General features: G+C 37.3%; 1 protein-coding gene across 4 annotated transcripts in view; it reads left to right on the top strand.

Moving 5' to 3' along the window:
- Positions 1-12,173, top strand: part of ATP2A2 (ATPase sarcoplasmic/endoplasmic reticulum Ca2+ transporting 2) — a 46,873-nt gene that overhangs the window by 19,642 nt on the left and 15,058 nt on the right. For all 4 annotated transcript variants that reach the window (XR_015260497.1, XR_015260498.1, XM_086761953.1 and 1 more), the window contains 4 exons: positions 4,402-4,482; positions 6,317-6,402; positions 6,990-7,454; positions 9,981-10,069. Coding sequence is in view for 2 of the 4 variants with exons in the window: in XM_086761953.1 (XP_086618079.1) it covers positions 4,402-4,482; positions 6,317-6,402; positions 6,990-7,454; positions 9,981-10,069 (721 nt within the window). In the remaining 2 variants the exon portion in view is untranslated. The remainder of the gene's footprint in view (positions 1-4,401; positions 4,483-6,316; positions 6,403-6,989; positions 7,455-9,980; positions 10,070-12,173) is intronic.

Consider the following 12,173-nt stretch of genomic DNA (forward strand, 5'->3'; position numbering starts at 1 on the left):
ATTTAGAGCTGTACTGATATCTTCATAGCAGAAGTCCAGTTCCGAGCCCAACCTGCTGATAGCAGATATAGGGTGACACTAGCTTTGGTTAATGATAAACATATATAAGAAAGTGTTAGGTACATGTTGTATATGAAGAATCCCTCTGACTTCTACAGGAAAAATTACTTGCATTTACTGTGATTGCTTAGATTGGCTTTTTGCAAACAGATCACTTTGCTAAGAAGATAATTTGTTCTTGTAACACTTATATTAACATTTAAAAGGAAGCAAAACTTTTCACTTTTTTTTACGTACCTCTCTGTAAACCTCCTCTTAGCAAGTCTTCATTTATGGGAGGGATCAGAGGCAGTTACAGAGCTGATAACAGTGTTCAAAGTACAAATTTAAAGTAGTAGTTTTGTTTTGAGGTCTCTTGTGTATCAGAGTGGCTTTTGGGGGGTAAAGTTAATATTGCTTCCTAAGCCTACTGTCACCAGCCATTTTGATAAGATCTAGAATATCACTGAGGACTTAAAGTACAATCGTGTTGCAGTCTCAAGTTCTTTGTTGATACCCAGAAGTAGCTGAAAATAGAACAGGAACTGAAATCCACACAGCCTTAATAGTTTGTTTTCCCTCCATCTTCATTGTTCATAGAACATGTGCCCCATCACTTCTGCCCATCTTCCTGGGCTGCTTAAACCACAGGCTGAAGGAGCCTGCGACATGCTAATAGTGCATTTTGGCTGTAGAGGTCTCCCAGTGAGTGTCCCAAAGCACATCTGACAGAATTGTGAAGTTAAATGTTGAGCATTACTGCTGTCTTGTAAACGGGTAAGGTAAAAGGGCTATCAGTGAAATACCTAGATAATTAGGTGATCATTTCAGTCTAGGACTTGGTGACCACCAAGGGAGTGACATTGCTTAATATATTCTACCTTTGAAGTAGGTTTAGAGACTTGAATCATCGTGTCTTTCAAGTAACTTTGCAAATTGAATAGAGCAGTCTGTATGCTGGATTGTCCTTTAAGGACTTTTGTTTGTGAGGAAGCCTCTCCATGGGGAACGGCAGTCATTTCTGCAAGCTTTTCTGTTTTGCTTGATGTGCTAACATCGCTAGTTACTTACAGGTGGCTGAAGAACCTAGTATTTCCAGATATTGTCTGTGTTTTCAGTGAAGGCATATGACTTGCTTAGAGTGATTGACATAAACTTTAAATTCATATCATAACTAAATACCACTCCAGTTTCTGTCAAGGAGTGGAAACTGTAAATTATCTGCCTCAGTATAGACTCAGACACTGTTAAATAATCTTTTTTTTTTTTACTCCTTTTCAGGGACACATTCTTTTTAAATAGATTCCTTTATTGTGTGCTGAAGTTCAGTATTAAAATTATAAAGCAATATTCTGTGTGTGAATAAAAGGATTCTGTGAGTAAAGCTGTAATGATTTGAGCCAAATTCTGCTCTCACTCTGTCAAGAAGCAGTCAATTTTATAGTTAGAAGGGCTGTTTTAATCAGTAGTTAAGTATTTGGCTAAACTGTGCTTTAAGAACATATATCTGGGCCGTTTTGAAAGCAGCTTATTTGATTTTTTCGGAGTTACTGTAGAAATCAAGTGACTATTTAGGATGGAAAAACTGGTTAAAGTAAAGGAAGAAACCACTTCTGCAACTGATGTGTTATTTTAGACATAAAACTGGAATTATATCAGTTTGGACTGTGGCAGCTCTGTACTGGGCAACGCAAATATGTATTCACCTTCTAATTTCTTGAGTTTCAAGCCTTGGAAAATACTTTTACTGGTTCTGTGGACTGAAATGTAATTTGAATTTTTAAAGCCTCTCCAAAAACAACAACAAAAAAAAACCCCCAGAATTTCCTTCCAGTGTTAAAGGAAAAAAAATCTTATATGGAGAAAAGTCTTCTACTTGTAGGTCAGATCTGCACTAGACTACCCACTTCCTGTGGGTTCCTGACTGTCATAGGATGACTTCCTGTCTATATTCAGTTTCAGTTACGCTCATGAAAGTATATTCAAGACTATAAATGACTTAGTGTCAGAGCTGTTATTTTACAAAGAGCTGCTTAAAATAGTTCTGTAATTGACCCTGATGTGCAGCTTTCCTGCCTATTGGAAATGCCTTGAATATTTTACTACAGCCTTCTCAAGCGGAGATGGTGAGTGAATAATGTGTCTTATCTAAATTTGTTGAGATAAATTTAGAAAGCTGCAGTATCGTAAATTGAACACTTCAGTTCTGGCGATTCAGGCAATTGCTAATGATGGTAGTAGTTGGAAATAGGATGCTTGAGTATCAATAGTCTACTAGAGCAGAGGTGCTCGTAGTACTTTAGATCATGTGAATATTGTGTTTGAGTTTGAACAATAGAGCTCTTCGGAAGCAGTAGGTTGGAAATTTACTTGTAACCTTTGCCATATGTTCTGTCCAGTTACTTGAACGTTTCAAGATTATTTCTTAACAGCTTCTTTTTTGTGTTATGGAATGATTAAGTCTTTAACCACGTTGTCAAATGTGGTAGTGTATTTAAGTTTGCTGTAGTTCCAGCTGCTTTAAGTACTTTGAAAATGTTTATGCAGACTGACAGGCGTTATACCACATTGCAGTGAGGCATTAGCCTGTTGTTCAGTGATATCTGAAAACCAGCTGCTGCTATATGTCTGCACATAAACTGCCTCACGACATCAGGAGAGCGTATTGAATCGTTTTGCCATTTTTGGCCTAGGTCACCGTTTGTCTAATGCTATTTTCCTTTGCTGCTCAAGGGCCTTGTGGCTTAAATTAGTTTTCACATGCTATAGTGATACAAAAAAGGAATTTTTGACTATTTATTGCATCTCTTTGTATACATATGCTGACAAATACACACGTCTAAGTCTACAAGCAAAACTTAAGCAATCTTTTTCTGATTTTAATGATTGGGATTTATTTGACATTATAAAAAGTCACGTGATGCAAATTTACTGAACGCTTGAAGCAGCACCTAATTCTCCTCTTCAGCGTTTTGTTCCATAGTTTTCCTATCTGAGCACTTGTATGTTCCAAGGCTGTAACACCACTGCAGAGTGCTTCCTGGTATCATCTGTTAACGTGCGTTATTGCTGTTAGTTGCATAAGCAGTTCCTGCAGGAATTGCAGCTTGTTTTAATTCTACTGCACGGACACAGAGTCCATCTACTGAGAAGATTAGCTCTTTTTAGCTACTTATTCTCCCTCTTTGTTTCTTTACATTATTCTGTAATAAAAAGGAAGTTGACAGTTGAATACTTGCAGTGGTAAATTAGGTTAGGAATGTTTTATTCTATGCATTCATTAGCAATATTTACATGCAGAAATTAGAACCCCCCCATATGAGTCAGAAACATGACTCTCTATTAATATGCTTTAGCAAGGTAATTTGCATGCAGCCGTTTATTTGCAGTAGTCACAAAATGGTGGAGCTTTAGTTCTTTTCTTAGAAACTGGGAAAAGCTAGGTAAGAGAAAGTAGGAAGGTGGAAGAATTAATTCTGGGATGATAGAGATGCTGGAGCCAAACTGGCCACACAGCTGACAGCTGACTTCATTACTCTGCTGTCTTTAGGAGTGTGGTGTTAAATTTTTGTGTTGTCTGCAGTCTCAAGCACTTGCTAGTGGTTTGTGGTTTCTTTTTTCTTCACTGTTATATTCTACAAAGTAGAAACATGTATAATGAGGTAAAGATAGCATAGAGTCCTGCAAAAATCTTAACGGAGATATGGATTGTGGTGTATTTCATGGAGTAGCATTGCTGAAAAGTAAAGCTAGTGTATGATCTGAGAGTAACTTCCAGTATTCAAAGTGTAACATCCAAAGAGCATCTCTACAGAAGGATGTTATTCTCACAATTGGTGCCAAAGAAAAGGAAAGTACAACTTCTTTTAGTTTCTAAAGAAATAAATGTAGATGACATTCTGATCTTCGGAGAGCAGAGGACTGACTTTGGACATGGGGAAAATGGCCAGGAGATTTTCCAGGACAGTCTTTCTGAAGAGGAAACTTGATTCACCTTAGCTACTGATTTTGGTTGTTCATAAATACGTATGCTGAAATTGATATATTTCTGTTGAGAATGTTTTCTCTTTGCTGTCAAGTGGTAGTCTTGTGATTAGAAAAACAATCCAGTGATTTACAACTTCTTTCTTTCAGATCAGGTAGGAGTAGAGATCTTGAAGGCAAATCTAAATTGACAAAGTATACTGGATACTCAGAAAATTGGAGTATTGTGAACCACAAGAACAGTAATAAGCTGTTAGAAATCTGTCATCTGAACGGTTCTGCAAAATTGTTTTCCTGACTGATAGTGGTAATAGTATGCTTGGTTAGAAATCTCTCAAATAACAAAAATCTCACTTTGTCTTGTTCCTTTCTTTGTAGTTGGAGACAAGGTTCCTGCTGATATAAGAATTACTTCTATCAAATCTACAACTCTAAGGGTAGACCAGTCAATTCTTACAGGTATAACTTTTATGAATTTTGGATAATTATGTGTGTAATTGAAAGTGCCTTTTCATTGTTTGTTTAGAATAATCCATTAGAAACAAGACTGTAGCTATTCAAGTACGATCTTGCATTAAACACAGTAAATTTCTGATTTAGTAACTTAAGAGTGGCTGAATGTGTTGCTTCATCGTTGGCTTTACATGTTCACTTTAGAGGAATGAACATTCTTACTGAGACTGGTAATGGGTTTTTTGGTCTTTCTCCTCCCCCTGCCTTGCCCTTAAGAGAGAGACACTAGTAACTTGTGGGAAACTAAAATAAAAAAAAAATTAAGAATCTCTCTTCTAGTTTATGCAGTCTTCTAGGTTTGAACATCTTGTCATTGCTCAAATATGAAAGTATGAAATTCTTACTGAATGTGTTCTGTAACAGTTATCCATTTTCTCTTATGAGAGAGAATAACTTGAAATACAGATGGCTTTTAAACTGCTGTTACGGAAGACTCAGTACAGTAAAGCCTTATTTGCTGAAATTTTGGGCACGCAGATTCATGTGTTTTCTGGTACCGGCTCTACTGCAGGAGCTATATTTGGAGTGCTTTTCAGATTTGAAAACAAAACAAAGTGGCAGTACTTCTGAATATAGGAAAGAAGCTAGGAATCAACCAAGCATGCTGTAACAGTTTTCTCTCAGCTGGAACATGAAGATCTGCCTGCCTGTTTTGGTAGCATAAATAAATGTTAACTAGCCCTGAATTTTAAAGCCGTAAAGTAGTCATAAGAAACATCTTTTTGATCCTCAAATCTGTCTTGAAACAGACCCCGAAGTTTCTCAGTACAGATCCTGAAAAGTACAGAACTGATGCTTTCTTACGTTTAGTGTGAGAAAATGTAGGTGCTCCATGTTTATCAACCTATCAGAACTGAAAGAAGTAGAAGAAATAATCTAACGGAAGCGTATATAATGGGAATAATTCCTTGCCTTTGTTTAAATAACTTATTTTAAAAGAAAACCTTTTGTGTTTTCAGCCTATTTTAAGTTGATGCTTGAGTCTCCTAACTATTAAAGTAGGACTGAAGTTTAAGGTGTTACTTAACAAAGCTTTTAAAGTAGGAAGCTTTGGCTCTCTGGAGCCTACAAATAGTGGTGTATTCTTAGCCTCAGTCACAGAGCTACCACCTTGTGAAATCTGATGTAGTAATTAACATTTGTTTTTATAGAAAAGAAACCTTTCTGTACCTATGTGACATGTCGATAGAAGAAGTTGTTGGTTTTTTTTTTTTTTATGGAAGAGGTCTCTGAAGACTTCCAGCTAAAGGAGTTAACTAACAGATGGCTACATGACACTTTAAAATAAATAAATTAAGGTCTGCCGGTATAACTGTGGTGTATACCATCACAGGTTTGTAACTGTGGTAGCATCCGATTATTTTAATGAGAACACACCTCTTACTGTGCATAGAGAACAGAAATGCTCATTGCTGCATGAGAGGCACACAAAATATCTAATTCTTGCAGTAGATCTTGCTGCATTAAATGGAGTGGAGTACCAGCTACTTATTTGACTGCTTTTCATCTTCCTGAAAAGACATGGTGTATGCTTCACTAATTCTGACTGTATTAAATGCTTACTTAAATCCTTTCCCATTTTCATTAACAGCCACCATTCACTTTTTTGGTCAACCAAAATATTTCTTGTTTCACTGAAGCAATTAAATAAAATCATTTGAGGAAATAAGTTTGACATGTTTAAAAAATTGAGGAGTGACAATTGTAACTTTTCAGTTCCCTGCAGGACTAAAGATGATAGATGTATAATCTCTTCTTAAGACTGTTATCTTTATTTTAGGTGAATCTGTGTCTGTTATTAAGCACACTGACCCTGTGCCTGATCCTCGTGCTGTAAACCAAGACAAGAAGAACATGCTTTTTTCTGTAAGTTATTTGTTTTGAAATCTTCAGTATTTTTAAAAAAAGTTTTGAAGTGGACAAACGAAAATATGCAGAACTTCAGGTCTTCACCTAAAAGCTGTATGACTTATTTTCTGTATTCTCTATATGCCTCTGTATGTGTGTCTCCATGTACATCAAACTAAATTTAAATTTAAAATTAGAATTAACTTCTAATAAAAGCTGTCCTCAGGGAAAATGTTTGAAACCAGTTTATGTGAGGAGACTGATTTTTGTCCTTCACAAGTAAGTCTCAAAGGCTGGAGCACATGCACTTCTGAAGTCCTTCTACACTGCTTTTCTAAAGTAATAGTTCTTAAGGCTGGTAAGAATGCCCACACAAGTTGTGGTATTGTGTGGCTAAAATTGAGAACTAACTTTCTATATAGGAATGAATAATGTGGGAATGTCATTTTTTTCCTTTTCACCTTTTTCCATAGGCTAGCTGAAATGCAGTCTGGACTTACTTTAATTTAAGAAAAACACCTTATACAAAACCAAAAAACCCACCACCAAAACCTGTTTATAGATTGATTACAAGTTTCTCTTCCCTTTTCTTTAATTTATATTAGGGTACTAATATTGCTGCTGGTAAAGCTATGGGAGTGGTTATTGCAACTGGAGTAAACACTGAAATTGGCAAAATTCGTGATGAGATGGTGGCTACTGAACAAGAGAGAACCCCGCTCCAACAGAAACTGGATGAGTTTGGAGAGCAGCTGTCTAAAGTCATCTCACTTATCTGCATCGCTGTTTGGATAATAAACATTGGTCACTTCAATGATCCGGTTCACGGTGGCTCCTGGATTCGAGGTGCTATCTATTACTTTAAAATTGCGGTTGCTCTCGCTGTTGCTGCTATTCCTGAGGGTCTGCCTGCTGTCATTACCACCTGCTTGGCTCTTGGAACCCGGAGAATGGCCAAGAAGAATGCTATTGTTAGAAGTCTTCCCTCTGTGGAAACCTTGGGTTGCACCTCAGTTATTTGTTCTGACAAGACTGGTACTCTGACCACGAATCAGATGTCAGTCTGCAGGGTATGTTGAACTAGCTGCTTCTATTTTTCTTTTTTCTTCTCAGCCACTCTGAATCGTGAGCATTGCTTGAATTCTTTTGATCGTGAGTCTTTTGGTTCTCATATCATCAAAGTCTTGCTTTATTTTCCTAAGAAAAGCTTCCACTTTTCAATTTTCCACTGTGTAGTGTTTAAGGCTTTTATCTCTTCCCTTATTTAGTCATGGCCAAAAATAGCTGTACCCGTGCTTGATGGAAGAGTTGTTTGCAAGCAGCTTTCCATTGACTTCTTTGTAAGCCATTCAGTCTACTAATAATTATTCAGTATGATTGTTCCTGTTTTGGAAAGGTAGGATAGTTACACACATCCTATTCCTGCAGTGTAAGTGTAGAGCACTTTCCTCTTTAATTTAGCAAAATGACAATGGCGGAGAAACTTAGTAATGTGGAAAAGGTAGAAGATTTACTGAAGTAACTTGGGTAGTCTAAGGTGTTTTCACCACTGAGTGGTTCTACCTTTATTTGGTTATCTTGTCTTCAGTAGCTCTTTTTGGTCTGATGTAGATCACTGGTGTGTTCAATGTGCAATATTGTGTGAGTCATCTGGTAGCTCAGAGGTGCTGTGGACCCTGTCACCAGCGTTTCTAGGGTCACCTTCAATGTATGGCATATTTTTAGGTATGCATAACTTCTGGGCCCCTGCTCCCTTCCGCTCAATATTCTTTCTAGTGTTGATTAATTTGGGTCTTTAATAGCTAGCCACTTAATAGAATGCATGTTTGGTTGCAAGTACTCTGTGCTTCCCATATACTTGATATTCTGTATAGGAATTTTATGGAGAAAACATTAAGTTCTTCTGTTTAATAATTGTAGATGTTCACTGGCATTGTAACTCCATGACATCAAATGTTCAGAGTCATTACACTGGGTTAGAATTCCGAATGTGTAAACCTTGAGCACTACACACCAGTATTTTTTGGCAAAAGTTTGTAAGCCTTAAGCACTTTCTTCTCATGTGATTGATGGCTTTTTCTTTCTAATTGGTGGCTGACTTGTTCTACTTCCTTGAGTATTGTAGTATTTATACCTCAGAGACACAAAGCAGCTGCTCATCAGTATGCCAGAGGAGGTTACTTGCAGTGGAGTTGCATAACTGCCCTAGTCTTTGCAGGGATTTTTTTCATCATGCAGATGCCAAAAGAGAATGCTTCCTGGTTAACTCATCATTTAAGTGGTGTTTATTTAAGAGCTCAAAATGCTCTGCTCCTTAGATTTGGAGGGATAAATGTTTTGGAACTTATGCAGTACAACTTACTTGGTTACTTGTCAACCTGACAGCTACAGAGTAACCTTAATAACTAGGATTTTGCTGTTTTGCAAAATCTTGCACCTGTAAACAATATGCTTGTTCTTGGTTTCACTCTAAGCAGAGAGATTGCTTAGCTCTTTAACAAGTCTTGTTTACAACAGTAATTCCATTTGTAGTTTTAACTTTCATGTTAAGTAGTAACTCCTGAGTGTCCAAAGGAACCCTGTACTACAATGTTTGTCAGGAAGGATAGTGCTTCAGAAGGAGACCCAAGGGATTATTTTAATGTCCTTCTGTGGTATCTCCCTCTGAGAACACACTCTGCTTTGTGGGGTTTTAATTAATTTATCAGCTTGTCTAGTGTTTTTATTTTTAAAATCACTGAAGATTATAGATCTCCAGACATGGATGCAGATCAATTGCAGAACACCTAATTATTAGGATGTATTTTGTGAAGATGCTTGCCTAGAACATAAGGCAGCGCAATGAGGGGAAAGAAAGACATTGCTAAAATATGATATGGCAAAATGGCTTATACTGACCAGTGGGTAAGAAGTTCATTAAGATGTACCATCTATCAGTGAGAAATTTTCTTCTTTTCTAGCACTCCAGTGAGCCATAAGAGTATGACAGCTTCAGGCACTGTATTTTTTTTTCTCTCTGTCTTCCCAGATTATTTCAGCCTGCAGCTCTTCTAGAAAGGAAAGAGAAACAAAGGAAAGACTGAGATGCAGGGTGCAAGTGCGTCCTTCAAATTGGTGTCTTTATTTGAAAATAACATTTCAACCTGTGCTAGTAGGGCACTTAAGCTGTCTGAATGTTTCTAAACTACCAGTGTACTGGATGGCAAAGTGACTTAGAACTGGAAAACCAGGACAGGAAACAATTTCATGAGCCTGAAGCCTAGGAAGAGTTTAGGTAGTCAGGATTGTCAAGTGGATACGTGAGTAGTTTTCACAGCTGAAGTTCAGTGTACACAGTTTGTTTTTTCGACTCTGATATACTTGTGCCACAATTCCGTTTTCAACTGAGATCTGTTAAGCAGAAGTGCTTTTCCATACTTCATGCTTCAGTATAGGGAGCTGTTGAAACATATTATGAGATTGAAGTTCAGAGCATCGTATCTGGTTTTGTTAATCAACCTGAACTTGCCTCTTGTACCTGCTTGCCTCAGGCCTGTTTAAATCTCTTGCATGAATTATTGTTCAAAGGTAGTAACGCTTCTGACTCTTAATTTCAGATGTTTGTCCTGGACAGAGTAGAAGGAGATAGCTGTTCTCTGAATGAATTTACTGTAACTGGCTCAACATACGCTCCCATGGGAGAAGTGTAAGTGTTCTGTTGAAGTTAAATATTTGTCTGTTTATGCATTGATTATTACTTCAGGCTTGAAAAGTGGTAGATGTAATACTTGATAGTGATTGTTAATAAATGAAAGCTCAACCAATATGAATGCAAACTGAAGGGCTAGGGGGTAAAGTAATTAACAGTAAGTTAAATTCTAGAAAAGTAAACTTTCATGAGAAACTTGCTTAATACAGTCTCCAGTATTGCAGTGTTGCTTTGGTAATCTGAAAATAAATTAGGGGTAGGTCGAGACAATTTATTTTGCTGAGATCTTACTGGACAGAGATTAGTTATCTCAATGCTTAAAATAGGAATTTTTAGGGTTCTGCTTCAAGGAGAACCTCTTCTTACTGGATTGTTGCAGCTCCTTTTATTTGGCCAGTCTTTCATGTGTTTTTAATATTAGCATTTCAGTTTCACTTGCAGAATAGAATTTTACTGTGTATGAAGCAAAATTGAGACTCAGTCTTTGTAAACCTCTCAGCCTTGTGAAGTTTCATATGCATGCCTCTGACTCCCTGGAATCTTCAACGATCCCTGTTCAATTTTCATAGCAGTTAAGACCGCAGTGTTCTCAGCAGCTTGAAATCTTAATTCCCCAATTCTTTTTTGTTTCAAAGCTAATTGCTGTCAAAAACTTATGCATTCATTTCAGGAGATGGCATTTACTTAGGCAAGGTGACATTCTGATCTTGTAAAGCATTCAGCTATTATGCTTTAGCTAATCTCACAAGAGCTCTAGATAAACAAAATAATAAAATATAGTGCGGTGACAGATGTCGAGTATAATAAGGCAGTCATCAGTGTATGTTAATATTCTATTTTAACTTGCTGAAATTGAGGAAATGTGAATAAGCATGCTAATTGCACTGCATTCACGTACATAAAGAATGTTCTGTGAAAGGGAAATTACCACAGAAAGGCTGCTATTGGAGCATAAGGAAACAATGGCTAAATTCTTGGACCTCTAGGGCTGATTTATTTCTACATTTATGGATGGCTTTTTTAAAATCAGTGACTTTAAAATAAGGTGACTGGCTTCACCTTGGATTGCAAAGTGTCACCCAAAACAAAGTTTGGGGACCTTAAAAGGCAGTCTAGTCCATCGCACTGCCCCAAAGCAGGAACCGTTCCTGACAGATGTTTGTGTTGTACTCTAACTTCAGACGTTGTTGTCTTCCACAGCTATGTAGGCAACCTGCTCTTTCATAAGTGTTAAGCATTTTTACAATAAATCAGTAACTTTTCACTGACTCTTAAAGTATTTGATATGTAACTTTCCCCTGCGATGCATTCAGAATATAAAACCACAGATATTTCTTACTGAAAAAACTAAAACTTTGTACTGACTGATTTCCCAGGGGTGTTAGGAGATTGTCAAACAGTTTGAAGTTGTTTTGTCAGGTCTCGTGCAATGTGCATGCTTAATTGCAAACTGAAAGCATAAAACCAACAATAACCACTGAGAACTGCGGCAAAAGCTAGCAGATTGCATTTGACCTTCAAGTGAATTCATCTTCAGCTGATCAAAAAGCATGAAGTTTTAAGGGGGAAGAGCGGGAGCAAACCTTTATCCAGAACTGACCCCTGCAATTGAGGCTCCATGTGCACTTGCTATTCTTCAGAAATTGTTGATAAGGAGCAGACAGGCAAGGGGTGGAAAACAACCGTGGTATAACGAGTTAGGGATATTGAAACACGCTAGTTTTCTTGAAGTTCAGAACAGGTGAAATCAGGAAGTGTTAGCTGTGATAGGCAAGGTGACAAACAGAGAGCTGCTTGAGAGTTTAAAGCCACTGCTTGTACAAATTGAAGCTTTAAAAATACACTTGTTTTTAAGATGCATTTTGTTCACATGCTGTGTTACACAACAGTGGAATTTGTTTGTAATACTACAAGAGACTGAACAAAAGCTTACCTAATTGAACATGTCACAGTCTGTGCTATGAATTCTTATGGCGTAGTGATCCACATGTTCATACCACCAGACAAGACCTGTTTCTCTCCTTGAGAGCTTTAATGAAAGATATTACATATGAGTTATGTCTTGCTAATTTTGGGGGGAGGGGGGGGAGTAATAATATTG

This window comes from Chlamydotis macqueenii, chromosome 17 (assembly GCF_036417535.1).
Source record: "Chlamydotis macqueenii isolate bChlMac1 chromosome 17, bChlMac1.mat, whole genome shotgun sequence".
NCBI classification, from domain to species: Eukaryota; Metazoa; Chordata; class Aves; order Otidiformes; family Otididae; genus Chlamydotis; species Chlamydotis macqueenii.